The sequence below is a fragment of the Talpa occidentalis genome, unplaced genomic scaffold (assembly GCF_014898055.3).
Source record: "Talpa occidentalis isolate TD23 unplaced genomic scaffold, MPIMG_talOcc4v2.1 talOcc4.4, whole genome shotgun sequence".
Classification (NCBI taxonomy): domain Eukaryota; kingdom Metazoa; phylum Chordata; class Mammalia; order Eulipotyphla; family Talpidae; genus Talpa; species Talpa occidentalis.
The window spans coordinates 33,714,043-33,741,587 of record NW_023604295.1 but is presented as its reverse complement, the minus strand read 5'-3'; the positions used below and the strand labels follow the sequence as shown (position 1 = coordinate 33,741,587).

General features: G+C 42.3%; 2 protein-coding genes and 1 long non-coding RNA gene across 4 annotated transcripts in view; 1 reads left to right on the top strand and 2 right to left on the bottom strand.

The window, feature by feature from the left end:
- MASP1 (MBL associated serine protease 1) overlaps positions 1-9,480 on the top strand; it is a 66,179-nt gene extending 56,699 nt beyond the window's left edge. The window contains exons 14-16 of the mRNA XM_037525267.2: positions 593-660; positions 2,062-2,161; positions 8,124-9,480. Coding sequence (XP_037381164.1) covers positions 593-660; positions 2,062-2,161; positions 8,124-8,314 — 359 coding nt within the window. The 3' untranslated portion in view covers positions 8,315-9,480. The remainder of the gene's footprint in view (positions 1-592; positions 661-2,061; positions 2,162-8,123) is intronic.
- A 10,429-nt stretch (positions 9,481-19,909) lies between these two features.
- RTP1 (receptor transporter protein 1) lies at positions 19,910-23,082 on the bottom strand. The gene is made up of 2 exons (XM_037524548.2): positions 22,442-23,082; positions 19,910-20,620 (listed from the first exon to the last, which is right to left on the bottom strand). Exons 1-2 carry the CDS (start codon positions 22,711-22,713, stop codon positions 20,101-20,103), a joined length of 792 nt encoding a protein of 263 aa, XP_037380445.1. The 5' UTR covers positions 22,714-23,082; the 3' UTR covers positions 19,910-20,100.
- A 773-nt stretch (positions 23,083-23,855) lies between these two features.
- On the bottom strand, positions 23,856-25,054 carry LOC129146823 (uncharacterized). 2 transcript variants are annotated; one of them, XR_008554086.1, is made up of 3 exons: positions 25,022-25,054; positions 24,246-24,300; positions 23,856-24,138 (listed from the first exon to the last, which is right to left on the bottom strand). It is a non-coding gene; the product is annotated as an uncharacterized LOC129146823 (long non-coding RNA). The 2 variants fall into 2 exon arrangements; XR_008554087.1 differs by having other exon boundaries at positions 24,908-25,032.
- Between the last annotated feature and the right edge of the window lie 2,491 nt (positions 25,055-27,545).

The following is a 27,545-nucleotide window of genomic DNA, read 5'->3' as shown; positions in this document are numbered from 1 at the left end:
TACTCTATCAGTGCAGGACCCATTTTACAACACCTTAAGAGCTATTGATTTCACAGACTTCTAGAACAGCAGTGATCAGAGGGGTTTTGGAGACTAACAAGCTGAGCCTCTTTATTTTATGGAAAGGAGACTGAGACCCCCCAAAGGGGAGGAAAGAGGGTTTGCTAAAGGCGGTACAGCTTACTGTGGGAAAAGCTTTTTATTTTTTCACTTTTCATTTATTTTTTTATTTATTCATAATTTTTATTTATTCACAATTATTGATTGAGTACCTCCTAAGTGCTAGCACTGTCATAGGCGTGGGGATATAGCAGTGAACAGTACATGAGATCACAGTCCTGGGGGAGCTTGAGCTCCATGCTAGTTTGGAGAGAAAAGGCAACTGAAAAAATAAGCCAGCTGAAGTCATAGGAACAAATACCCAAACCTCTGCTGCAGGTAACCTCCCATCCAAGTCTTCTTTCCTGCCAGCTGCATTTTCCTTTGGGGCCAATTTTGGTCCTTCCTCCATAGGCAAAGAATGACGGGCTGCAAGATGCAAACCTCTGAAACACCCACCTTCCCAGCTCTCACTGTGTCTTCTCTCTCCCAGGGGCCATGGTCATCGTCAGCGGCTGGGGGAAGCAGTTCTTACAGAAGTTCCCAGAGACACTGATGGAGGTAAAGTTCAGTTTATACCCCACACCTCTGCCCTGTATCACACCTTCCTGCTTCATGTTGCTCTTCAGGGGGTCAGAAGACTGGAAACAGGGTGGGGCTAGAGATGCAGGGACATACTCACCTCCAAGGCTCACTATGACCTTGAATCCCTACAAGCTCGGTCTATTTTACATGGCAGGAGCGCTAGTCTGTAAACATCTTTCAAAGCTTCTAGACCTTATTAAATGCTCAGCTTAAAGAAAACCTTCCAGAAAACAGTAGGTTTGGACACCCTACAGTAGGTATGGGCCACCCAACAGCAGGTATGGGCCAAAGCAGAGGCCACACTGAACTTAATTGTTGCATTCAGAAGTCCATATTCACATCATTTGAGAACACTGAAACAGGAGTAAGGGCCGTGACTTCAAGTCCTGGCTCCTACTAACTTGCTGGGCAACCTGAGAGCAGCCATTTTGCCTCTCAAGACCACCATGTTGTATCAAACTGCAGTGAGGGTGACACTGGATATGTAGCAGGAGCTGCCTGCTCTGTGTCTCAGGTCTATGAAGCCATAGCTAATGTCTGAGTCCTTTAACAAACTGTACTTTAAAATTTTAAGTTTGCAACAATCATTAGCTCACAGGGGTTTATTTGGCGTCTCTTATATACCAGACACTGTACTACCTGCTAAGGATGCTGAGACACAAAGGGAAAAATCTGTTTCCTGGGTTCCTTGGACTTACAGGCAAGTGAACGAGATAGAAAGTAGTTACCGATGTGATAAAAGTGATGAAGAAGAAGTACAGACACTCCAGAACAAATAACAGGGAACCCAGCCTTGTTTTAGGGGGTCAGACGGACTTCCCAGAGGAAGGGAGACTTAAACAGCATAAAGGCAGGGAGGATAGTGGCCCCAGAATGTTTGTAGTTTATGAAGCATCTGTTCATCATTGACTCTTTCTATGACTCAGATGAAGAAAGGTGTCTCAGAGACAGTCTCAGAAGTCCAAAAAACACAGATTAAGTCACATGTCCCAAGTCCCACATCTAGAGGGGTGGGAGGAACAAAGACTGACTGTAGGTTTTACATACATTGCCATTCTAGAAGCAATGCATGAGTCAGGAAAATATTATTATTTCCATTTTATAGATGAGAGAACTGAGGCTCAGAGAGGGCAAATGCCTTTTCCAGGGTCACACAGCAAGGTCAAGACAGATTGTACCAGATAAGTGTCTCCTGATCCACCATTCATTGTTCTTTCACTTGCACCATAGGGCAGTTTCTGAGATTAGATCTAAGGTAGACCCAGGCTCACCCAGGCTCATCCAGGGAAAATGTATGGAGAAGTCAGGTCTAAGGGTGCCAGAAAAACAAGGAAGCTTCGGTTGGGAGTGGGGACCAATAATGGCTTTGGGTTCCAGATTGAAATCCCGATTGTTGACCACCACACCTGCCAAGCAGCGTATGCAGCATTGAAAAAGAAAGTGACAAAGGACATGATCTGTGCCGGGGAGAAGGAAGGTAAGGCAAAAAGCTGGCACACAACAGGGCATCACACCCAGGGAGTGGTGCTGAGCCCTGCAATGGAAGGGTGGGAGACCTCTAATGCTGGTAGGCTGAAGAGTGGAGCAGGAGGAAAGGGAGCTCATGAGAAGCAGTATTCAACCGGACACAGTGCCAGAGAGTAGCAGCTTAGGAATTTCCATCATTTCCTTCCCCAAGCCAAACTTTTTCCATATGAAACAGAAAGTCATGATCCTGAACTTTCTAAAATCACTGAGTTCTAAGGAGACCTGACCTCCAACTGCTCAGAGCCCAACTTTGGGTCAAAAGGTCTAATGTGCCCCCTAGTGCCCGTTCACAAAACTACAAATGAGATGTGGGGAGAAGGAGGCACTTTGAATTTGGGACTGGGAGAGAACACGCTAATTTTATTTTATTTTTTTTTAATAATAAATTTTATTTTTATAATCCCCATACAATTGCAGCCCCCCCATTCTGACCCCAATCCCTCCCCTCCCACCCCCGCCCCCCTAAAAGTGTCTCTGGTTCGTAGTTTTTTGTTGATTTTGATTTTCACTTTCTTATAGTTATTCGTTTTCCTGTTCCCTTATTTAAGTTTTCTAGATTCCTGCTATGAGTGAGACCATCCGGTATTTTTCTTTTTCTTTTTGGCTTATTTCGCTGAGCATGATCCCTTCCAGTGCCATCCATGTTGCTGCAAATTGCATGTGTTTATCTTTTTTGAATGCTGAGTAATATTCCATGGTATATATGTACCACATCTTCTTGATCCAGTCATCTATTTTTGGGCATTTGGGTTGTTTCCAAAGCTTAGCTATTGTAAACAGTGCTGCTATAAACATAGGGGTGCAGGTGTTCTTTGGAATTGATGTTTCTGTGTCCTTTGGGTAAATACCTAGGAGTGGAATTGCTGGATCATATGGAAGCTCTATGTTTAGTAGGTCCAGAAATCTCCACACAGCTCTCCATAGTGGTTGGACCAGTTTGCACTCCCACCAACAGTGCAGAAGACTTCCTTTTTCTCCACACCCTCGCCAACATTTGTTGTTGCTAGTTTTTTTAATATGTGCCATTCTCACTGGTGTAAGATGGTATCTCATGGTAGTTTTGATTTGCATTTCCCTGATGACAAGTGATGTTGAACATTTTTTCATATGCCTGTTGGCCAGTTGCATTTCCTCTTCAGAGAAGTTTCTTTTTAGCTCTTCTGCCCATTTTTTGACTGGATTCTTTTCTTTGTTGTTGTTAAGTCTCATCAGCTCTTTGCAGATTTTTGTGATCAGTCCTTTATCATTAGTGTTGGGTGCAAAAATGTTCTCCCAGTTGGTGAGGTTTCTCTTTGTTTTTGTTATTGTCTCTTTTGCTGTGCAGAAGCTCTTTAATTTGATGTAGTCCCAGCTGTTTATCTTCGCCTTCACTATCACTGCTTTGGGTGATGTGTCTGTAAAGATGTCTTTGATGTGCAAATCACGTAGTGTTTCGCCTATATTTCCTTCTATATATTTTATGGTTTCAGGTCTTATATCTAGTTCTTTAATCCATTTTGAGTTGATTTTTGTGTATGGTGTGAGGTAGTGGTCAAGCTTCATTCTTTTGCATGTAGCAACCCAGTTTTCCCAGCACCATTTATTGAACAAACTTTCTTTGCTCCAATGCATAGTCTTTGCTCCTTTGTCAGAGATTAGTTGACCATAAATCTGTGGGTTTATTTCTGGATTTTCTATTCGATTCCATTGGTCTGTATGTCTGTTCTTGTTCCAATACCATGCAGTTTTGATGATTATGGCTTTGTAGTATAGTTTGAAGTCTGGGAGTGTGATGCCTCCATTCCCTTCTTTTTTTTTTAGGAGAGCTTTGGCTATTCGGGTTTTTTGTGATTCCATATGAATTTCATCAATAATTGTTCTATTTCTTTGAAGAAAGACATTGAAATTTTGATTGGAATAGCATTGAATCTGTATATTGCTTTTGGTAGGATGGCCATTTTAATAATGTTTATTCTTCCAATCCATGAGCAGGGGATGTCTTTCCATTTCTTTGTGTCTTCTTCTATTTCTTTTAACAGTGTTTTATAGTTTTCTTTGTATAGGTCCTTTACCTCTTTTGTTAGATTTATTCCCAAATATTTGATTTTTTTTGTTTCAATAAAATAAAGGGATGGTTTTTTTGATTTCTTCTTCTCCAGATTTATTGTTTGTGTATAGGAAGGCTACTGACTTTTGCGTGTTGATTTTGTATCCTGCCACTTTACTGAACTGATTGATGAGTTGAATTAGTTTTTCTGTGGACTTTTTGGGGTTCTCTATGTATATTATCATATCATCTGCAAATAGTGATAGTTTGACTTCTTCTTTTCCTATTTGGATTCCTTGGATGTCTTTCTCTTGTCTTATTGCTCTGGCTAGGACTTCCAGTATTATATTGAAAAGCAGTGGTGAGAGTGGACATCCTTGTCTTGTTCCAGATCTTAATGGAATTGCTTTCAGCTTTTCACCATTGAGAATGATACTGGCTGTTGGCTTGTCATAGATGGCCTTTATGATGTTGAGGTATGTTCCTTGTATCCCAAGAATTTCAAGGGCTTTTATCATGAATGGGTGTTGCACTTTGTCAAAAGCTTTCTCAGCATCTATTGATATTATCATATGGTTTTTATATTTCTTTTTGTTGATGTGTTGGATAACGTTGATTGATTTTCGGATGTTAAACCATCCTTGTGTCCCTGGAATGAATCCTACTTGGTCGTGGTGAATTATCTTATGGATGCATTGTTGGATTCTGATAGCTAAAATTTTATTGAGGATTTTTGCATCAGTGTTCATTAGGGAGATTGGCCTGTAGTTTTCCTTTTTTGTGTTGTCCTTGTTTGGTTTTGGTATTAGTGTAATGTTGGCTTCATAGAACGTGTTTGGTATTGTCCCTTCCTTCTCAATTTTTTGGAAGAGTTTGTGAAGGAAAGGCACTAATTCGTCTCTGAATGTTTGGTAGAATTCATTTGTAAATCCATCAGGTCCCGGGCTTTTGTTTTTGGGGAGGTTTTTGATTACCATTTCAATTTCGCTGCTTGTAATTGGTCTGTTTAGGTGTTCTATTTCTTCTTTATCTAGCTTTGGTGATTGTAGAGAGTTGTAGGAATTTGTCCATCTCCTCTAGATTGTTAAACTTGTTTCCATATAACTGTTCATAGTAGTTACTGATTATTCTTTTGATTTCTGCTGTGTCCGTTGTGATTTCTCCTCTTTCATTGATGATCCTGTTTATTTGTGCTTTCTCCCTTTTTTCCTTTGTGAGCCTGGCTAGGGGTTTGTCTATTTTATTGATTTTTTCAAAGAACCAGCTCTTGGTTTCATTGATCTTTTGGATTTTTTTTTAGTTTCAATTTCATTTATTTCTGCTTTTGTTTTTATTATTCTTTTCTTCTACTGGTTTTGGGGTTTTTGTTGTTTCTTTTTTCTAGATCTTTGAGCTTCAAGATTAGGTTGTTTCTTTGAGTCTTCTCTTGTTTCTTGATGTGAGCTTCTATTGCTATATATTTTCCTCTTATTACTGCTTTTGCTGCATCCCATACATTTAGGATATTGGTGTCCTCCTTGTCGTTCAATTCAAAGAATTTTTTAATTTCTTCTTTGATCTCCTCATTAGTCCAGTGGTCTTCCAGTACTGTGGTTTTTAATCTCCATGAGGTAGGAAAGTTCCTTGCCTTCTTTTTATGGTTATTTTCTAGTTTGATGCCTTCATGGTCAGAAAAGATGGTTGATATGATTTCAATCTTGGTGTATCTGTTGATGTTTGTCTTGTGCCCCAGTATGTGATCGATCCTGGAGAATGATCCGTGTGCGCTTGAGAAAAATGTGTACTCCGTTTTTTTGGGGTTTAGTGTTCTATAGATGTCTGTTAAGCCCAATTGCTCTAGGTCCTTATTTAGAGCTTTGGTTTCTTTACTTATTTTTTGTCTTGTTGATCTATCCATTGTTGATAGTGGTGTGTTGAAGTCTCCCACTACGTATGTGTTTTCTCTGATGTCTGTTTTCAGAGAGGATAACAGTTGTCTGATATATTTTGGTGCTCCTTCATTTGGTGAGTATATGTTAATGAGTGTTATTTCTTCTTGAAGTATTGTCCCCTTGATCATAATGTAGTGACCATTGGGGTCTCTTTTTATCTTTTTGAGTTTGAAATCTGTTTTATCTGATATAAGTATAGCTGTTCCTGCTTTCTTTTTTGGTCCATTTGCTTGTAGGATTGTTTTCCATCCTTTAACTTTGAGCCTATTTTTATCTTTTGTAGCTAAATGTGTTTCCTGGAGACAGCAAAAGGTTGGGTTTTGTTTCTTAATCCAGGCTGCAACTCTGTGTCTTTTTATTGAAGAGTTTAGTCCATTTACATTTAGAGTTAATATTGATATGTTAGCATCTGTATTTGCCATTGTGTTTGTCTTTCCTTTGATTTTTTTATTTATTCTTTTAATAACTTTTTTTTTTTTTTGGCCTTCTTTCATTGTTATTCGTCCCTCTGAGGTTCTGGCTTTAGGACTCCTTGTAGTATTTTTTGGAGTGGGGGTTTAGTTGCAATGAAATTCCGGAGTTTCTGTTTGTCTGGGAAGGTCCATATTCTTTCTTCAAAGAGAAAGGAGAGCTTTGCGGGATAGAGAATTCTTGGTTGGCATCTGTTTTCTTGGAGTCTGTTGACTATGTCCCTCCATTCTCTCCTTGCCCGTAGTGTTTCTTCGGAGAAGTCTGATGTCAGCCTGATTGGCTTTCCTTTGAATGTTATCTGTTTCTTCCCTCTTGCCAGCTTCATTATTTTTTCCTTGTCCTGGATTCTTGGGAGCTTTACTATTATGTGTCTTGCTGTATTTTTCCTTTCGTCGTGGAAGTTTGGTGTTCTTCTTGCTTCTTGTATATCAATTTTCAGCTCCTTCTTCACATTTGGGAAGTTCTCTTCAATTATCTCTTTGAATATTTTCTCTGTTCCTACATCTCTCTCCTCTCCTTCTGGTATTCCTATAACTCTTATATTTCCTTTCCTCATGGAGTCAGATAGTTCCCGAAGTCTTTCTTCGTTCTTTTTCCTTCGTACTTCTCTTTCCTTTTCTGTTTTGGTTCTTTTTATTTCTGTGTCTTCAAGATTACTTATTCGTTCTTCCATTTCATCTATTCTGCTTTCATTGCTTTTCCCAGAATTCTTTAGTTCTTCCATTAATTCTTTGATCTCCTGCATTTCTTTTACTTCCCTCTTTAGGGACTCAATTTCATTCTTCTGACCATTGTTTTCCCTCTCTAGGGACTCAATTGCATTCTTCTGATCGTTGATTATTTTTCCCTTATCATTGTTTTCCTTTATGACTTCTGTCAGTTTTTTAATCACGGCAATTTTAAATTCTCTTTCTGGAAGGCTCAGAAGTTCTTCCAAGTTACTGTCGTTGCAATCTGGGGGCTGCTTTTCTTTTTGTGATGTGCTTTTTCCCTGGGGAGTTGCTAGGTTGCGTGTGGTTCTTCTCCTCCCTACTGTCTGTTTTCTAATTTGCCGTATGCGTTGGGACACTGTGTAGTTGGGACTGGCCGGCATCTTGGGTGAGCTCCTCTGCTCTCCTCTGGTTCCTCCAGGAGTCATCTGTCAGTTTCAAGCAGTCTTTACTGGAGAAAGGTCCCTGTTCTAAAATGCCAATGTGGGGACACACTCCCCTGTGCACCTGGTCTGCCCCGGCGGTGGGTTCCTGCTCCCTCTCTGGGCTTGGACTGCAGGCCAGAGGGGGTCTGGCGGAACACGCTAATTTTAAACTGCATTTCTCTGTGGGGGACTACACCTGAGGGGGTGCGGGTAAGCAAAAAAAAAAGAAAAGAAAAAAAAAGCAAACGTTGTTTGAAAATGAACAATGATGTAAAATATATATAAAATTTTAAAAAAGTATATGAGAAAATGACAATTAAAAAAATAAACTGCATTGTTGTTCCTCTAGGAGGGAAGGATGCCTGTGCAGGCGACTCTGGAGGGCCCATGGTGACTCTTGATAGAGAGAGAGGCCAGTGGTACCTGGTGGGCACAGTATCCTGGGGCGAGGACTGTGGGAAGAAGGACCGCTACGGAGTATATTCCTATATCTACCAAAATAAGGACTGGATCCAGAGGGTCACCAGGATGAACAATTGACTTCAGAGCCTCACCCCTGCAATGCATGTCCATGCTCATCAGCAGCAGAGCATAATTATCTGGTGCAAGATGCCCCTCACCCACCTCATTCAGCCCATTCATTCCGGCCAATGAAGGGGGAGTCTCAGCGCCCCCTTTCACTCTCTTTCAAGAAGTAGAGCAGCAGAATGGTGAGAACACAACCAAATCCAGCCTCTGTCACTTAACTAACTTTGCAACATGAGCAGGTAACTTCACCTCTTTGAGCCTCAATTTCTTTTTCTGTGTTATAGAAACAGCATATCTGACCTACCTCACAGAGTCTGAACAGGATCAAAATAACTAATCTAAACCTAGTCCTTGGCACCATGCAGGCATAACTAGGTGCTCAATATCTTTAGCAGAAGGCTCCTGTATCTACTAGGCAGATGAAATTCTCTTGTAAATCTTGTTGGGTCTCAGGGCTGATCAGTGATGTATCTTTCCCTTCAAACTTGACTGTCTTCATCTGGCCCCAGGTGCTCTCTGTTTCTGTGCTACCACTCACTTTTCCCAACCCCAAGCCCTGCCCTCCAGAAAAAGGGACAACATTCTTAGTCTCTGGCGTACCCCATGGCAGTGAATTTACAACTGAACCAGATGTCAAACACTGAGTGGGCCTGGAGAAGTGAGGATAGAAAAGAGATGGGTGGTGAATTGGGAAGTCAGATACCAGGTTCAAAAACAGGCTCTGTCCCCACCCGCCTCCACCCTGTCTCACTCTGGACAAGTTCCTGCCCTCATCCCAAAAAGTCCTCCCACCTCTGCAATCTAGGCTCCAATGAAGCTTTTTTCCCCATGATGAGATGACTTAAAGTCAAAGTAGCCAAAAGGGAAAATTTCCTTAGTTTCAATAGAGCCCTCATACAGACAAAATACTGCTGCTTTTGCAACATACACGCAGTCCGGAGCTCTGAGGAAATGCTGGCAAATGATCATTCCTTATTCCTAACCAGAGCATCTGCTCTAGGCCTTTGTCTTCCTGAATCTCGAGCTACACAAGGTCGGCCCTGGCAGCCTTCACCAGCTTCCTCCCCCATGACTAACCTGATCCCCTAGCATTACAAATTCAAAAGTGTTTCCCAAGCAGAAAACCTCCCCCTGCCTAAAGCCACCTCCTGTCTCAGGAAGCTTCCAGAGGCCTCTCCTCTCATGAGCTCTGAGATGTAAGTCCTTCAAAGGAACAGAAGCCTCAAGTCCCTGTTTTCTGCTCTTACCAAATCGTTCCTTGGAGATTTTAGTTCTTGACCTGCACTGTAGCTGCTGAACCATTCAGGATCTCTGATTAAAAGATGATACTAAGCAATGACAACATCCTGACATTAGCCCTAGGCTGACCTCGCAAAGGCAGCAATTTATGGCCTGCCTCTGGTCCTAGGAGCACATCCTTCTACCTCTCTGTTTATTCTCTAATGGGAAGATGGCAGAAGTACCCAGCTCCATCAGACATTTGCCAAGCAAGTTGGAGCCTTATTTCAGAACCAAAGAAGTGTGAAGCAAAATTTTGGAATGGCCCTAAGACAATTTCCATTTCCTAGCACTGCCTGGGCACCCTCATGTCTGTGGTGACTGGTACTAGGGGCTGCCGAGAGAAGGCGAACATGGTTCATACCTTACAGTCCTAGAAGGAAAACTGACACAGACAAGAGAGACTGTCACAGTGAACACCGCGAAGTGATATGTTTTGGAGCAACACAGAGACAGAAGGAAGGCCCTTCTGGTATGGCCGCCCTGGATAAGGAAGCATCAGGAAACCTTTGCAGAGGACATGGTTTTAGAGCTGAGCTTTGGGGGAGGGTGGGAGGGGACACTTTTCCAGAGGTAAGATAGAGGTAGTCCTTCCAGATGGAAGGAAGATAAGAATAAATGTCCACTCATGCTCTCCCCAGGTTACATTAGCTTCTCTTACAAAAATGACACATCCAACAGACTGGCAGTTTAATTCTGGGACCAAAGCCAATATCTAAAAGAGCCTTTCTCCATTTAGTCAGGCAAATAGGCCTTGAAACAACTTCAAGATCTACGTACAAGTACTGACTTCTGGCTGGACCCAGATTATCCTGTTTATTTTCTCAATTGCAAACTTATCCCTGTTCTGAGGAACTTCCTCAATGTGCCTTGCAACTTCTGCTTACCCTTTATCTAAAGCATTTATTAGATAGACCAGGCCCTGCTTGACTGCTAAGATCCAAGAAGCCCAGACCTCTCACAGAGTCATAGGAGTGCTGTTAGGACTGTCTTGTCTAACACTATGACCTCATTCTTGACCACTTCTAGAGATGGGAAACTCACTACCTCCAATGCATCCCCTACCAACTTTGAAATGTACCCCCTTAGTAAACGTCTCTCTTGTATGCAACCAAAATCCATCTCCTTAAATTTAAAGTTCTGATTCCAAGCCATGAATGTTGTTATTATTAGCAATGATGATCACGCTAGATTTTATTAACAACAGATATTGTTGTTCTCGTGGGTGACTACACATTTGCTCCAATAAACATCTGCATTGAGTCAAACATCCCATAGGACTTGCATATTTTTCATGCACTGATGATTCTGGTGACTTGTGTTTCCATTTATCTACATTTCACTGTACCTAATTAAGATCACTATATCATGAAGAGAGAGACTATTCTGGGAAGATTGTATTATTGATACAAAAGCATGTCTTAGATTTTCCAGATCAGTTCTGTTTAGATACCTTGTCCCTATTGATCCTGTAAGTTATTAAAATATACCAGGATGCCAGTCTTTCAGGTTCCAGATTACATTCTTTGATCATCATCCATACTTAGAATAAAAAAAATTGTTTTTCAGATTGTAAATTCATTGTTGGTTCATAAAATATGGATCAGAATATGTCATAGTTGATCTTGTTCTCTGCTTGAATGAATCATAGAGTCAGCACCAAGAAGCCCTTATGTAAAGGTAGCCAAGGAGCAGGGAGGAGAAATCTAGATCACTCCTAGAGAAGAAACAGTGGCCACACTATGTCTACAGTGGGTCTTGAAATCAAGAGACTAAAGTTCTATTAAGTGAGATCCCTCATCCAATTATAACTTGGGTGTTAAAATTCCCCAGATGATTCCAATGTACAACCACTTTGAGAATGAGGTTTGCAGACTATCATGCTGAATATATGTAACCCCTGAAGAATTTTGGAAACTTATTTCCCAAGTTTGGACTTAATTCGAGTCATATAACCGTTAAGTAACAAAAAAGGGAGATGCCCCTCTGTTCTAGCCCATGAGCTAAAATATTTCTCTGACTCCTAGTCTCCATCACTAAGATGTTTCAAGACTTGTGTTTTCCTGAGAAGAATGGTGCTCTCTTACTTTGCAGCGGTAAACTGAAGAAGGAAAAACATGCTGGGTACAGGCAGTTGGGAAATGCAATGGCAGTGGGTGTTTGGGTAACATGAGTAACATGTAATTCCTAAGCATGATGGGTATAAAAAGACTACCTTCAAGACTATCTGAATTGTTGGCATTGGATACTTGACTTGGTTTTGGGAATAGGGAGGCAGGCATTTAAGGACTTTGAACTGAGACAGGTCAGTTACACTTTTCAAGCGGAGCAAAGAGTAAACTGAGGGAGAAGAGGCAAAAAGTAGGGAGATTCAAGATGGTTTCAGGACATCAGGCAATGACCCCTCTGGTCCAGAATGGAGTCCTTGGAGAAGGAGAGCAGGAATCTGCCTCCTGGGACTCTGAGAATTTAGCACTGAACATAAAGAACCTGCTTTTAGGCGATCCCCTCTGTTAACATGTGAGGGTGAATTGGTAAGAAGAGGAGAGGAAACAGGGCAGGGACACAAAAGCAGGAATAGATTTCAGGTCCCTGGTTTTTCTGTGACCTGCTGGTATCAGTGCTGGTCTCCCGAAAGGAAGCCAAGGATTCTTTGAAATTGAGGGGAGGAAACAAACAGGGAATTTTCAACCATCTCCTGTATCTTGGACATGTTGACCTTTTTTTAAGAAGATAAGGAAAATATCATTTGGATGCAAAACACAAGTACAATTCCTAGCAACGAGCTTCCAGTCACAGGTAAATGAGCTGGGACCATTTCAACATCTAGACAGATGAAATCTCAAAAGGAGTCTTCTCCAAGGGACGGGGTGTTAGGACAAAAAGAAGGTGTGTGGGTGAACAGACCATGTCCACCACCAACATCTGTCAGATTATGATCCCCAGTCCAAACCAACAGACCAACACCAATCAGAGCACCTAGGGATCTGGAAGGCTGCATATAGATGCAGTCCTGGTCCAAGGTCTTAGAAGACACTGACCAATTTCAAAAGTGAGGACACTCATCTCCCCCTGAGCTTTATCCTGTGATATTCCTTCATCTTGCCCATCTCCTAGAACTGTCTGGCTTATTTCATCCTTGTCTATTAAATGATCACACATGGCCCAGGCTGGCCGACAGGATCCAAGACAACAGAATGCTCCCTTTAAACAACTCAGACAACATCTTCTTTTGGTCTGAGTTTGCATGTCCAAAGCCCAAATCCATGTTTGCAGTCTAGACCTCCTGCTGTCTTTTTATTTTAGTGTATTTTAAAATTATGAAATACTTCAAACATGCTGAAATAAAAAAACAGAAACAATTCCACATCCTGCTCAGACTTGACGAAATGACAGAGCCCATGCAGGAGACACAAAAAGGATTCCACCCCGAACAGTGAGTTGGTGTCATGAGAAAGAAGGTGCTTTGGGCCAGGGAAAGCACTCTGAAAGCTGGCCCTGAAGAGCTGAGTTCCAGTTCAAGCTTGACTGAATCTTGGCTCTGAACACGCAAGTGGATAGTGCTCTCTGCCTCGGTTTCCATAGTCCTTCTGTTGGGTTGTCCTCCCCAGTCTCTCTACAGGGAGAGCCCCAGGGCTCAGTCCTTGGGCCTCCTTTCTTTTCTATCAATCTTCACTCCCTGAATTACCTCATCTGCTCTCATGATATTTAATATCATCAAAATGCTGATGACTACAATTTTCCTCAAACGTGGGTTTTTCCTTTAAATTGCAAGTGGGAATATTTATCCACCACCTCAGCATTTCTCACACTAAGTGTCTATCTAGCAGATTGCTCAAAACACCTCTCATACATCACATGTCCAAATCCGAGCTCCTAATATTGGCCCCAAATCTGTTCCTCACACAGATTTCCTTGTCTTAGAAAGGTAACGCTATTCTTCCAATTGCCCAGGTCAAAAGTCTTGGAACCTCTTTAATTCCTTTTTTCTTTTGTACTCCACATCTCAGTCATCAGCAAATCCTCCCTGCTCTACCTTTAAAATATAACCAGAATCAATTCTAGTTGTTCTCACCCCACTGCAGGCTGCAGCCTCAAATGGGCCACAATTGCCTCTTCCTGGATTACTGCGGGAGCCTCCTAGATAATCTGCTCTTTCACTCTCGTCCCTGTTGGTACAATGATGGTCAATTGAACAACATCACCCATAGCTCAAAGCTTCCAATGGCTTCTTGTTCCATTCAGATTAAAAACCAATGTCCTGACAATGACCTATGACTTACATGGCTGACGCCATTATTGTTCTGATCCCCACCACTCTGATGATGACTAAGCCTGAACTCCATTCCCACCATATTGGCATCCTCCAAATTGAACATTCCAGGCTGCTCCTACCTGGGAGTCCTTGCACATGGCATTCTCCTTTCTTGGTTTCTTCATCTTTTTTCAAAGGTATGCCTTCCACATCTAGCCAATCTAAAATTGTAACTCCATCCCACACCCTTGCCTAATCGATTCTTCTCCTTAGCACTGAACACTAATATACCACACAGCTGATATTGTCCAATTTGTCTACTAGCCATAAAGTTAACTGATTTAATCAGTTTTCTCTCCAGTATATCTCCAGTGCCTAGAACACAGACTAGCCCATGATATGTACTCAGTAAATATCTGTTGAATGGGTGAAACTTGAAATGGAGAATATCTTATTACATCAGCAAAATTTTATGACCCTATTAAGACAGGAGTGAAGAATTGTTGGGCTTATTTTAGAAGTGAGGGGATAAGACACAGACTGAAATTCCATTACTACCACCTAAGACCTCCTGTAAATCTATGTCTTTCAAAATATGAATGCCTTTAAGGGTGATCCAGTCTGCACAATTTTGCTGGAGGAGAGGAACAGAAGGGATGGGGTAGAGAGGGGAGGGGAGGGGAAGGGAGGGGAGGGGAGGGGGAGGAGAGGACAAAAAAATAAACAGCAGTTTGTGAATAGGGTCAGAGCTGATTGGACCCTCCAGTTCAGCTGACTTTTTTGCTTTATAAATGAGGAAACAAGGGAAGGGGAAGACGAAGTCCCCCAAGTCCTGCAGCCTAGACGTCAAGACAATGGCTTAACCAGGACTGAAACTCAGGTTGCTTAGCCCCTGGGCCATTGAGATTTTTATAACACATCCACCATCCCATCCTATCCTCACAAGACCCTGTCCCAAGACAGCCGTACAGCAGGACGTTTTGTGTCCCTGATGTATGTGGCAGTATCCACGCAATGCCAGAAATAATTCCAAGGGAAATTCCTTAGCTGGGAGTCCTACAGAGAACCAAATGGGACTTGGAATAGAGCTGAATTCCTCCTGGGTATTTCAGCCAATGGGAATGGAGCCCAGAAATCACTGGTGTTTTCTCTTTGGAGCACTTTTTTTTTTTTTTGTTTTGTTTTGAACAGTTATCGTAAAAGAATGGAGTGGCTACCATGCCTCTGGAAAAAAGAAGTCACTGCTTTGAAATAAATATGAGTGGAAGGAAAGAAATGTTTCTACGTATATTAAAATAAACCAGTTCTAAGCCTTGGACTGGGAAGTTAACCCTTGTCTTCCAATCTTTTTTTACTACAGCTTTTACCAACAGAGCTGCAATCACTAAGAAAAGGACTCCTTCAGGACTCGGAACAAAGGCTGCCAACTGAAAGGGAAAAAAGGAAGAAAGAAAAGAATGAGCATGTGCTCCATATTGGACAATATCACACACAGGGTATTATTTATTCTTTACAATGACCCTCCAAAATAGACAGTATTATTCCCATTTTAATGAGGAAAGTGGGACTCAAAGAGCTTAAATAGCTTGGCTAAGACCATTAAAGCTAATAAGTAGTACTAGGTCTCCAGTATCTCTTAACCCCAGATTTTATGATTTTTCCCTTACTCGTTGTAAAATCTTAGCCAAATTTCTCATTTTCTCTGATCTTTAGTTCATTATCCATGACCTAGGGCCCTAGAACAAGGCATGTCTAATCTTTTACATCTCTCATTGTGCATGGACTTAAGATGTTGCGAATTTTCCTTATTTGGTGATCTTCTTGGTTATTGGTTCTCAGGCCTCCTGAGAAAAGTTCTTCCATTGGGTTGGTTTCTTGCCCTAGTGAGTTTGAAGGGCATGATCAAGAGAGCACTTCTTACTTATCCCACACTGAGGATTTCAGTCTCTGGCACCACAATTCAGTGCCTGTAGGTCCCCTCCTGGTGTGAACAGCAAGGCCAGTGTGCAAAAGCTCCAATGGGAGAGGCTGGGATCCTGAAGCACCCTGAGGAGTTTGTTTATAAAAGCTAGGGTACCTCTAACAAGTTCATCATGTGTCATGTGGCCTCGTGTGCAAAGAAAGAACTGTTTCAGAGACGATTTTGCCAAGACAAAACTAAAGAAAGAAATGTTGTGGCTAAGCCAGTGAGCAAGCGTTGAACTCTCCATCTGTAGCAAGTGTAAGGGATAATAAGGAAAGCTATGCAGATGTCTTCCTACAGAGCAGGAGGAGACTTACTGCTTTAGGAAAGAGTTCTAGAATAAAGCTAAGTGAGGATTGGACTCCTTGCTCTACAACTACCTTGATTTGCCCAAGCAAATCAAGCAAATGCCCAACTGAGAAAAAGGCACATTTCAGGACAGTAGAAAATCTTGTGGTGTTTTTATTTGCCTTTAACCCAACCCCACAGACCCCATTGGTTTTTAATCTGAATGGAACAAGAAGCCATTGGAAGCTTTGAGCTATGGGTGATGTTGTCCAATTGACCATCATTGTACCAACAGGGACGAGAGTGAAAGAGCAGATTATCTAGGAGGCTCCTGCAGTAATCCAGGAAGAGGCAATTGTGGCCCATTTGAGGCTGCAGCCTGCAGTGGGGTGAGAACAACTAGAATTGATTCTGGTTATATTTTAAGTTGTAGTTGCTCTACAACTCCTTGCTCTAAAACTCCTTGCTCTACAACTACAACTACCTCAGTGGAAGCTGAGAAAGTCACTTGAATGCTGTGGTCACATTTTGTCATCTGCAAAGTGAAACGGTTGAGACTTTAATGATTCTTCGAAATCTAACATCCCAGGATGCTGAAAATCTTCCTTTCCCCAAATAGACCCTCAGAAGCATAATGTCTTAGAGCTGGAAAAGAAGTGAGAGGATATGAAAGAGGAAGCAGAGGGAGAAATGTATGTTCTTAACAGAAGCACCAGTTCTATTCTTGCATGGAGGACATTGATAGGAAATAGCATAGGCTGGAAACTGAAGGTTGAGTTGGCCTTAGCCTGGCAAAGAGAAAAGTAGGACGGATAAAACAGCATGGGTGAAGCCTCATGACAGCCCCGTGTACAGGATGGGTTACAGGAGGGAGAGAAAGGGAGTGCAGGTAAGAGTCCATTGCAACAAAATGGCATGTTGGGAAGCTCCAAGTCTGAAAATGATGTTTGCCCATGGAAACATAAAAAACAACCTGAAACTGGTTAAATCACTTCATAGGAATTCTGGGAAATGGTCAAAGCAAATGCCCAAGCAAATCAAGCAAATGCCCAACTGAGAAAAAGGCACATTTCAGGACAGTAGAAAACCTTGTGGTGTTTTTATTTGCCTTTAACCCAACCCCACAGACCCCAGTTTTGGTTTGAGGGAGACAGCACCCCAGTTTCCAATAACCCCCTCAACCAGAGGGAGAAAAGCAGACTTTATTTGCAATTATTCTACCTGTATGTATGGGCTGAACAAAGGGCTGGTCTCTGTCTCACCTAACTCAGATCTCAGGCAGAGGAAGCAGAAGGCACTGTTGATGATAACTCACTGGTTCACTAGTCATTCAGCAAATATTTATTGAGCACTTACTATGTGCTCAATAGAGGTGAACAAAATGTACAATATCTATGTTTCTTGGAACTTATATTCTAGCAGGGTGTATAACCATAGACAAGAAATTATAGTAGTCCCCCCCAAACTTGTCTATGAATTTAGTTACCTACAGTCCACCATGGTCCAAAAATAATACATGCAATATGATATTTTGAAAGAGAGAGACTGCATCCACATAACTTTTATTAGAGTGTATTATTATAGTTGTTCTATTCTTATTGTTAAGTTGTACAGCACCCTATTTGTCAATTAAACTTTATCATAGATAGGTGTATATATCAGAAAAGCACAGTATATATAGGATTTAGATGCATGGTTTCGAGCATCCACTGGGGGTCTCGGAATGTGTCTCCCATGGACAAGAGGAGGTACTGTATAGCAAAGTTTGATGTGCCTCCAGGCAAGGATGGTGGTGCTCACTCAATAATAGATACTCTAAGAGCAGGATAAAGCCTTGTGGTGGACAGAAGCAGAAAGGAGTGAGTAAAAAGCTGAGCCCAAGTCCTAGAAATCCAAGGGAGATCATTAAGGAAGATCTCAGGTTTCCATTATTATAAAATTGGGTGGAAGAGGAAGTTTGTTCCTCAGTTAGAAGTCATTAAACCAGGCAACATAGTTGGATCACTTGGGAATCTTATTCTAAACCTGATACTGGAGCCCTTTGCCCAGAAATTCTGATTCTATTCTTGGGCAGAGACTGGGCACTGATATTTGTTTACAAATGCCCCAGGATTTTTAAAGGGCAGCAAGAGTTAGTGCTTTTGCAGCAAATAGAGCTCTTTGACAGGAGGGCCTACCCCTCAGTACCCTTTGAATCCCACCACATCAGGGCTCACCCAATAAAAGGTACTCAGGGTATGTGTCCTGGATAAAGGAATGGATATTGTGTGGATAAAGTGGAGGAAGTCAAGTACTACAATCAGGGGAGGGCACATAAGACTTGCCTTATGCCGAGTCCTCTGTATGACTGACCAAGGGCAGCCTGTATCCCTCACTATGGACAGTATTGGCCCAGACCTTGAGGTTGAAGTCAGATAATGTCATATGTGGGGCCTCAGAAAGAGGAAAGAGGAGATGAAGGAGTGGAAGGACTACCCAAGAGCCCATTACAAATTAGGGACAGTGTGGTGAATCCCAAGCACACATTAATGACAACTAAGCTTGATTAATGTATCCCATCTTTATTAAAAAGTGCCCCTCTTCCCTCCATCCCTTCAATGGTGGTGAATTTGCATTAAAAGGGGGAGCATTTGGGGAAACAGGGAGAGTGAGTCAAGTTATTAAGAGAAATAGGGTGAATGAAAACCCTCAAAAGAGCTGTGAAGCATCCTGCATCTGGCTCCATCCACACCTCACTCCAGATTCTGACAATCAGAAAATCTTCTCTCCTCCCACTCTTGACCATATAGCATTGCATTTTACAGCAATGTAGGATTCCTCCACATATTTATGCACTGTTCCATGGACAAAGCACTTCACATCTTTAATGTTCCCTCTCTTGCTCATGGACCCCCATTCCAATGGTTTTAGACGGACAGTTGATCTTTGGTGAGGAAGCTTTGTGTATGGCCCGTGTGGGAAAGGCTCTTATCTAGGATTCAGCAAAAAGCCTGGAGACCATGTCCCTGCTCCTGTGTTCTAGCCATCAGGACTTTTGAGAATCAGGCAGACTTGGTACCTGAACTCTGAACTCTCTAGTACAAAGCAGCGTCAATCTACTTGTTTCCCAAAATTGTGTGTGTGTGTGTGTGTGTGTGCATGTGCGCGTGCACTTTACTGCTAATACTCTACCTTCTATAGAAAAATCTCCCTTGAATTCTCTGCCAGTTCACATTCAGAGAGAGGGAAGCCTAGCTTTATGGGACTCCACCTCAATCACCATCTTTGATCCAGACAGATGCCAAAATCTACCCTTAAGGGAGGGAAGCTGGAAGTTGGGAGTCTGGTAAACAGAAGCAAAGAGACTGTGCATGGAGTACCAAAGGGTCAGCCTAGTGGCCCCACTTCTCACTCTGCAAGAGGAATCTCTGCTGTGTGCATGGGTGCAGAGCTGTGGGTGCCGCTTATACCCTAGGTAGAGGCTAATTTAAGGCTGCAGCTCCAGATGTGGCAGATAACGAAGGTGAGGAGTGGAGGGTTAACAAGAGAGTAAGGATGAGCTCATCACTATGAAAAGGCCTTTTCTGATCACCTACCTGTCGTTTTCAAACTTTTTAAAAAGCAGTGGAACATTTGTTCACACAAAACTCTTAAATGGAACTCCATCTAAGAGTTCCCTTCTGATTACTGCCAGAGGAGGAGGAGGTAGGAGCTGGGGCAGAGTGGTTGGACCGGAATAAGAAACCCACTCACTCAAATTATATTCAAAATCCAAAAGTCCCTGAGACACTGAAGCAGGATTTTGGAACCCTTTCAAAAATCAATGAGCTTAGCCCAAACCTATAATTTTAGAATAGAAAAAACTTTAAATAGAAAAACTGGGTGTTTTGTCCCAGGTGCCCTTGAATCAGTGGCAGCGCCAGAGCTAGAATCTGATCCCTCTCCCAACCAGGTCTCTCTTCTTCCCCTTCCACCAGCTGGATGGCCCCCACAGCTCTCGGGCCCCATGAGTCCCCCGGACCCACCAAGGGAATCCTAGACTGAGCTGCGGAAGGAGAACTGCAGGTAGATGATCAGCAGCAGGACCGTGGCCCAAAACAAGCACCAGGGGATGGAGCAGAAGTTGCAGCCAGAACCTGCCTCAGCCTGCGGCTTGGTGGGGCTGGGAGCCCGGGAAAAGGTGTAGGTGGTCGCCTCCTCCTCCAGCAGCTTCTCGCTGGGCTTCCAGTGCACGATGCCTTCCTGGCAGGCCTCGCAGAATTCGCCCCGGTGCCGCCGGTGGTCTTGGCGGCTGGCCACGTGGATGCGGTACTGGCCGCCACGCTCGCCATAACACTGCTCGCGCAGGCTGGTGATGAGGTTGTCCACCAGGCTCTCGATGTTCTCCTCCAGCATGCTCGACTCGTCCAGCCGCGCCGTGCCACACTCGTAGCACAGCTGCTTGAAGACGCGCATGCGCACCGAGCCTGCCCGCTGGGCACGGTCCAGGTACATGTGGAACAGGATGACCACGTGGGGCGATTGCCAAGTGTGCCAGCACCAGGAGCAGTGGAACCTGCAGGGACAGGGAAAGGAAGGAAGACAGGATGGAGTGAAACAACTGTAGAATAGAAAAAGGGGTGAAGGTCAGTAGGCAGAGCTTGGAAGTGGAGGTCCTGTGTTTAGGGCCCCTGGTTCATTAGCTTTCCCCACTTGGCTGCCTGGCCTGGCCCTTTGTGTGTGCTACTAGGATCGGATGCACTCTCCAGGACACACCTGACATCCAGCACTGCTCTGCCTTGCTAGCTACCTCCTCTGTGCTCTGCTGAGGACTCGGCTCCCTGTCTTTCAATCCCCTCAGGTCATACACCAGGGCCTTGGTTCTAGGCATCTTTCTTCATCTCTAAAATGCACACAGTGTACTAGATGGACCCTTCCTGCTCAGCCCTCCTTTGACTCTGAGTGTGGCAATGACCCACAACAGGAAACATATAATCACTCAGTGCACACATTGCTACCTGACTATGAACTGCATAGTCCAGATCAGGATTCAAACAATACTGTTACCACTTCTCAAACTCCAGGCTAGTGCTGAGTTTATGCATCCCAAGGCTTGGAAGCAGTCTATGTGCAGTCTATGTGCAGAATGAACTGCTTGGGGCCACCTGAAGGTCAAGGCCACAACCAGACCTGCAGGAGCCACAATTCTCTCCACATAGCCCTCTAAGCCCTTCAGGCCTTGGAGAAGGCACCCACCTCCACCCCACCCCCACACTGCCATCAAGTGCCCAGCCTTCTGTATTCCTCCCATCATCTTGTTTAGGGACTACATGGTTTCATTCCCATTTCTTTTAATTATTTCCGCTTAAGGCTGTTTCCTTTTTCTCAAACTAGATTACAAAAATTGGGGTGGAAAATGTCAGCACTGGTGTACTCATAGAAATCACCAAGTTAGCATTGGTATGTTTTACTCTGAGACACAGAGAATAAGAAAATGATCCTTGGCACATAACTAGTTAGAGACTGAGTCCATCCCCAAACACACAAAAAGTATCAACAGATGTTGCTTAAATTGAATTGAATGGACTGAGCCAGGGCTGGAAGGAAGGCCTTACTTCTGACTCCAGGTTGCAGCACTCAGCCTCCCCTCTGTGGCCCATAGGGAAGTCTTCACTCAATACACCCATGGACAACTGCTCAACAGTCAGCTTCCAGATACCATTGCTCATATGAACAACCCATGACCTTGTTAAAATGAACGTTCTGATTCAGTAGGTCTAGGATGGGGATTGAGATTCTGAATCCTTAACAACTTCTACGTGATGCTGATGTAGCTGGTCCATGACTACAAGGCAAGGTTCTAGGCCTCCTGCAAAATGGGAAAACGAGGTCAAAGGGAAAAACTGAGTTGCTCAAGGACCATGCAGCTGAGAGCAGGGTCAGTTTATAGCGCCGCTCACGTGTTCAATATTGCATATTAAGTAAAACTGAGTTAAACATACTGAAAGCAAACTTTCAAACTTTTCCCCGGACCAGAGTATAGGCCACTTGCGCTCTCCCCCCACCCATGGTCCTTAAGCCCCCCTTTTATTGGTTTTTAACCATTTTAAAGGATTATTAAAATTGGAAAATATTTTAAGTATTCAAAGAACAAATAAATATATATCACTTTTTTTTTCTCCCAGAAAACTGACTCAGAGAGCGAAATTACATGGGTGCTCAGTGGAAGAGCTGGAATCCAACTCCAGTGTCAAAGTTCTGGTTAGGGAGTCTCCCTCCCAGCCTACACCAGCCCAGCAGTGAGCCTGACCTGCAGTACCTGGGTTCTTGTTTCTGTCTCCTCTTGGAAGGTGCCCCAGGGGCAGCCCGCAGGACCCCTACTGACTGGGCTACTCACCTGCCTGAGGCGTGCAATTCCAGATACTGCTTCCAACCAGGGGCCAACACGTTGTGCTTGAGGTTGGGATCTATGATGAGGTCCCAGCTGTCTGCTGGCTTTGCTTCCTCCATCTTCTCATAGAAGACTTTCTTCCATTCACCTGTGGTCACACTTTTACACATGGTGTCGTCAGGGGCAAGGGAAGGCAAGCTCCACTTGAAGGAGAATGAGGGGAGCGAGGGCAGGTGCAGGGCTGGGCAGCGCAGTCTCCACGGTCTAAAAATCCTCATCGACAGGACCAAGGAGAAGCAGGACCCAGCTCCCTCCTTTGTCCGCAGTGGAACCTGTTTCCAGGGCAACCAGGCAGGGTGCCAAGAGACAGAGCTTGGGGAGGCAGGAGTCTCTGAAGAGGTGTTTCAGGGCCCTGAACTGAGGCTGCTGAGGCAGGTTTGTGGATCTAAATGACCCAAGATAGGGTGGTAGACTAGAAGAGAAGCTGAGTTTCAGACCATCTCTCTCTAGCCTGCAAAGAACATGCGAAAGCAAAGACCAAGGAGCAGGCTCAATTTCACCTTACTGCCCCTGGAGGCATCATCAGCCTCTGGCTGCTATGGTAACCATGATGCCTTAGGGAGCTGAGGAGAAATCAGGGTTGGAAGATGAAGAACTATTAATAATAGATGTAGCAATAATAATAAACTCTGCACCCCCACCTATCTTGTGACTGTCACTTTGCCATTTACAAAATACAGTTGGAGATGTCTGGACCCACTGTTCTTATTGCCACTGTACAGGTAAGGAGCCTGGAACATCCCTGGCTTATAAATGGCAGAGAGAGCACGTATACAAATCCATGCTGTTGACCCCTTACCAAATCACTAATCCATTCATTTAAAAATATCGATGTCCCAGACTCTGCCAGGTGGTTGTAAATAGGTATGTACCCAATAACCAAAATGCAATGGGACGCAGGCTGCAGTAGCCGTGTATAACAGCAGCCACCTGTATCAAAGGTAGAAGCTATTGCATCAGCTTGGCAGGAGTAGGAAAGATCATTTTCAACTTGATTATAGAAAAGGAGTACAATTTCCATGGGAAAAACAGCCTTTATTTTAGGTATCTCTCATGCTGTTTTTAGTAAATTATTTTTCCTTAAAAAGGGTTTCTGCAGATTTATTATTAAAGAAATGGAAACTATAGATAAAAGAGGCACAAGTAAGACTCTGCCCAAGATGATGACTGTATTGATATATGCCACTGCCCTCCATTATTCTGCACATGGATATATTTATGTCTGTGTGTATAGGCACGTATGCATATGTATACATGCCACCTTGATAAATTCTACATACTACAATGTGATCTATTTTTTAAATAACTATATATTAAATATTTGTCTAGGTTCTTAATGTTAGTCCATAGTAATATCATTTAGGCTGCTTATATTCTATTATATGGATGGACACATTTTATTGAGCCATATTTTAATGTCCCCCTATTTGGGGCCATTAATTTTTTTTATTTCAATTATACACTTGCATCTATTTATATAAAACTTGATGAAGCTCATGGACTTGAATTGCAGGCATCATAGACAATGCTTGATAGGGTTGGATAACATCTGTCTTAACTCCATTTTCTGCAGAATCTTGATGTGAATAGAAAAATCTGAATAGGCTTTCCAAATAGTGGGATTAATGAATTGTCTGAAGAGCCTGAAGATTAGGGATGAAAAGAAGGACCAAAATCTCCAATCTGATATGGAAACTGACTTCTATATACTCTTCCTGCCTCTGCATGAATACTTAATGCCTTGACTTACCTTACTTTAGCCTTGCTTTATTCATCTTGGCAAAGGAATAATAACAAAGTAGTATCTGTAGTGATTAAAAGCAAGTGTTCTGGAGTCATTTGCCTAGGATTTTTTTAAATTCCCTTATATTCCTTTAATTCCCCATGTTCTCCTAGGTCGTTACTACAATACATTTAATGTATATCATTTCATTCTGGCAAAATGTGTTGAGGTTTTATGTGAATACATTTTTAATTTGCATAGTAATAACATCCCTATGTAGCATTTACTATGTATCAGGCATTGACCTAAGTGTTTTATACATATTAATTTATTTCATCCTAACAAAAAAACCTGTGTAGGTAGATAATAGCAGCAGCAGCTGCTCCATTAAAAAAAAAATAGATAACTTGCTCAAGATTCAACAGCTAATAATTAGTGGAACTGGGATTTGAACCCATAAGGCTGTCTTCAAAACCTCAGCCTAATCACTATACTGCCCAACATGGCATCTAGGATAGAACCTTGCTAAATAAATGTGTCTTTGTACTTTCTCATCAGTAGGTATGGCCATTCCAGACACCAGTAATTGAAATTCATATCCTTTTGGCAAATGGTTCACCAAACCACTTTGAAGACATATACTCTGGGAAGAAGGTGAGTTGCCCTTGACCCTCCAGGCTCCCTGTTACCACTGTGGATGCCACCTCTACTGCTGAACTCAGTTGACCAACAACATCCTCAGAACCCTGATGCCCACTGTAGACATTTTAGAACTGAAAGAGAAATTCAGCTTGAAATATTACCAGCAGAAACATAGCGCATAACATCATCTCAAGGTACAATATCTTCTGTGAAGTCATAATTATTTAATGACAAGCCCACTGGCACCATGGAGACAGCTGAACTGGAAGTCAAGAAACGTAAATATCCCAGCTCTGCTACTGGCTGACTTTTGGCTTTGAGAAAGTCACTTCTCTTCTCTGGGCCTCCATTTGTTCATCTATTCAATGAAAAATTAGAGTACATGATAGTCTCCTCGGACTGTAGCCATATATAGTTTCAAAGAGCTATATACTTGGAAACCTGAATCCTTGGAGGGCAGGAGGAAGGATGGCAATCCTAGGTGGAGGAGAGAAACTCCTAATGAAGCATCCAGGTTGTACCTAGAGTCAGGGTCAGTCTCCTTGGGGGCTGGTCTATAATTTAAGAGCATAGGGGAGGTGTTACTCCACTAGATTTGTACTGGACATAGTAAGGACAGAAATTAAATCAGACCCACTGGATGTAAACACTGGAAATGACTTTTAAGTTCATTTAAACTTATATTCTTTAAGTCAGTTTTTTTGCCTGTGTATTAAGACAATCAATGTCCAGAGAAATAAACTGACTTAAGCAGCCTCAGAGGTGTGATGGGGGCAGTCACTAGCCAAGATCCAAGTGCAACTTATGCACATTTCCAGAAAGTTTATGATGCTGAGAGGAGCCAATGTATTATCCAGCACCAGGAATGAATTCTGTAGAAGTAGTTTGCAGATGTTGCTATGATAAACATTATGATGAAAAAGAAGAACACAGAAGGTAAGAGTCACCAGTATTGTGTGTGTGCGCGCGCGTGTGTGTAACCAGCTGATGCAATCCCCATTGGCACAAATTAAGTTTAATTTAAAACCTGAGCTTGCTATGCAGAAGCCAATGTAATACATCCTTTTGCATAGCAGCATGTTTTTTCTAATAAAATAATATTTTTAGCAAGATGTTTTTTCTAAAAAAATAATATTTCTTGCAAATAATTCTCTATCAAATGGGTTCTGCTGCCATGAAATCCCCATTCAGTGAATGCCAGTCTGGATAGCTTTAAAGTCAATGGTCTTAACTTGGCCAAGTTCTTAAAGATTGTGATCATAATTTAAATCCACAAGATATCTTAAAACTAGTAGTTTAAAACTATTTAACTAATGAGCTTAAAACTAACAGTTTAAAACCCAACTTAAAACTAAGTCCCCAGCTAAAAACAAAGTGCTGGAAAAAAGGGAAACTATAGAATATCATGTTTCTAATTTGTTTGACTCAATAAGAAATATTTTATCAAGCTTATTATTCTAGTATTGTTTAATAAAATGTCACAAAAATAAACATTGGCCTTGAAAAGATGCACTACTGAAAAGTGATTCTCAAGTACAGCAATTTCATATCCCTATGGAACATCTGGAAGGGAGAAGGATAATTTGTGGGGCTGGATCAATGGCTACAAGTTTATACTGGCACCAAATGACTGAGGATCTTATTCTAACTGACAGTTCCACAACAAAGAATTTTCCTTCCTGGAATGTCCCAATCTTACTCAGCCAGAACAGTATGTCCCTCCAAATCTGTTGGTTTATTGGTGTAAAGAACCCACAGAGTCATCTTAACTTTCTGTCTAAGGGGATTATTTCTTGTTCCTTAGTGGAAGTATTCATTGCTTGGGAACCAAGACCTCTAAACATGCCCAGTCCAAATTTATGAAGACAGGAAGAAAAACAAACAAACAAACACTAATGAACCATTAGGAATAATTTTGAGTGAGCTTTTCCACATCTTAATTCTTATAGTTGGGAAAAATAGCAGATTCTTGGTTGCTAAATCAGAGCATCCCAAACATTATCCCATCCCTGCAAAGATCCTATAAATGAGTCTCCCAAAGGTCTTCCTACTGTTCAGTCAGGCCAGCTGCTTCAGGAAGATTGAGAATATGGTAAGACAAGTAATTCCATGAACATGTGCCCAAACCCAAATTTCATTTTCCTTATAATGAGTTCCAAGTCTAAATAACGCTATCTGGAATATCATAATGGTAGATAAGCTATCCTCCAAGTCCACTGCTGAGCCTCCAAATACCAATAACAGAGATTGACACTGAACCATTTGGGGGGGCATGATTCCCTGGGGATATAGTCAAACTTAGTTTCATTACATTGAACCGTTTCCATGAGGGAAGGGGCAGAGCTTTGTTCTCACTGAAATAGACAATTACTATAGATGTAGCTTTGTCTTCTCAGTGTTTCTGTCACTTGTGGGCTTCAGAATGCTTATTCACTATTGTGGTGCTCCTCTGCTTGCCCCTCTCAACTTAGCTGCTTAGGGTTTCTTTTTTTTTTTTTTTTTTTTTAATATTAAATTTTATTTTTATATTCCCCCATACAATTGCAAACGCCCCATTCTGACCCCAATCCTTCCCCTCCCGCCCCCCACCCCCCAACAAGTGTCTCTGGTTCATAGTTTTTTGTTGATTTTGATTTTCACTTTCTTATATTCATTTTCCTGGTCCCTTATTTAAGTTTTCTAGAT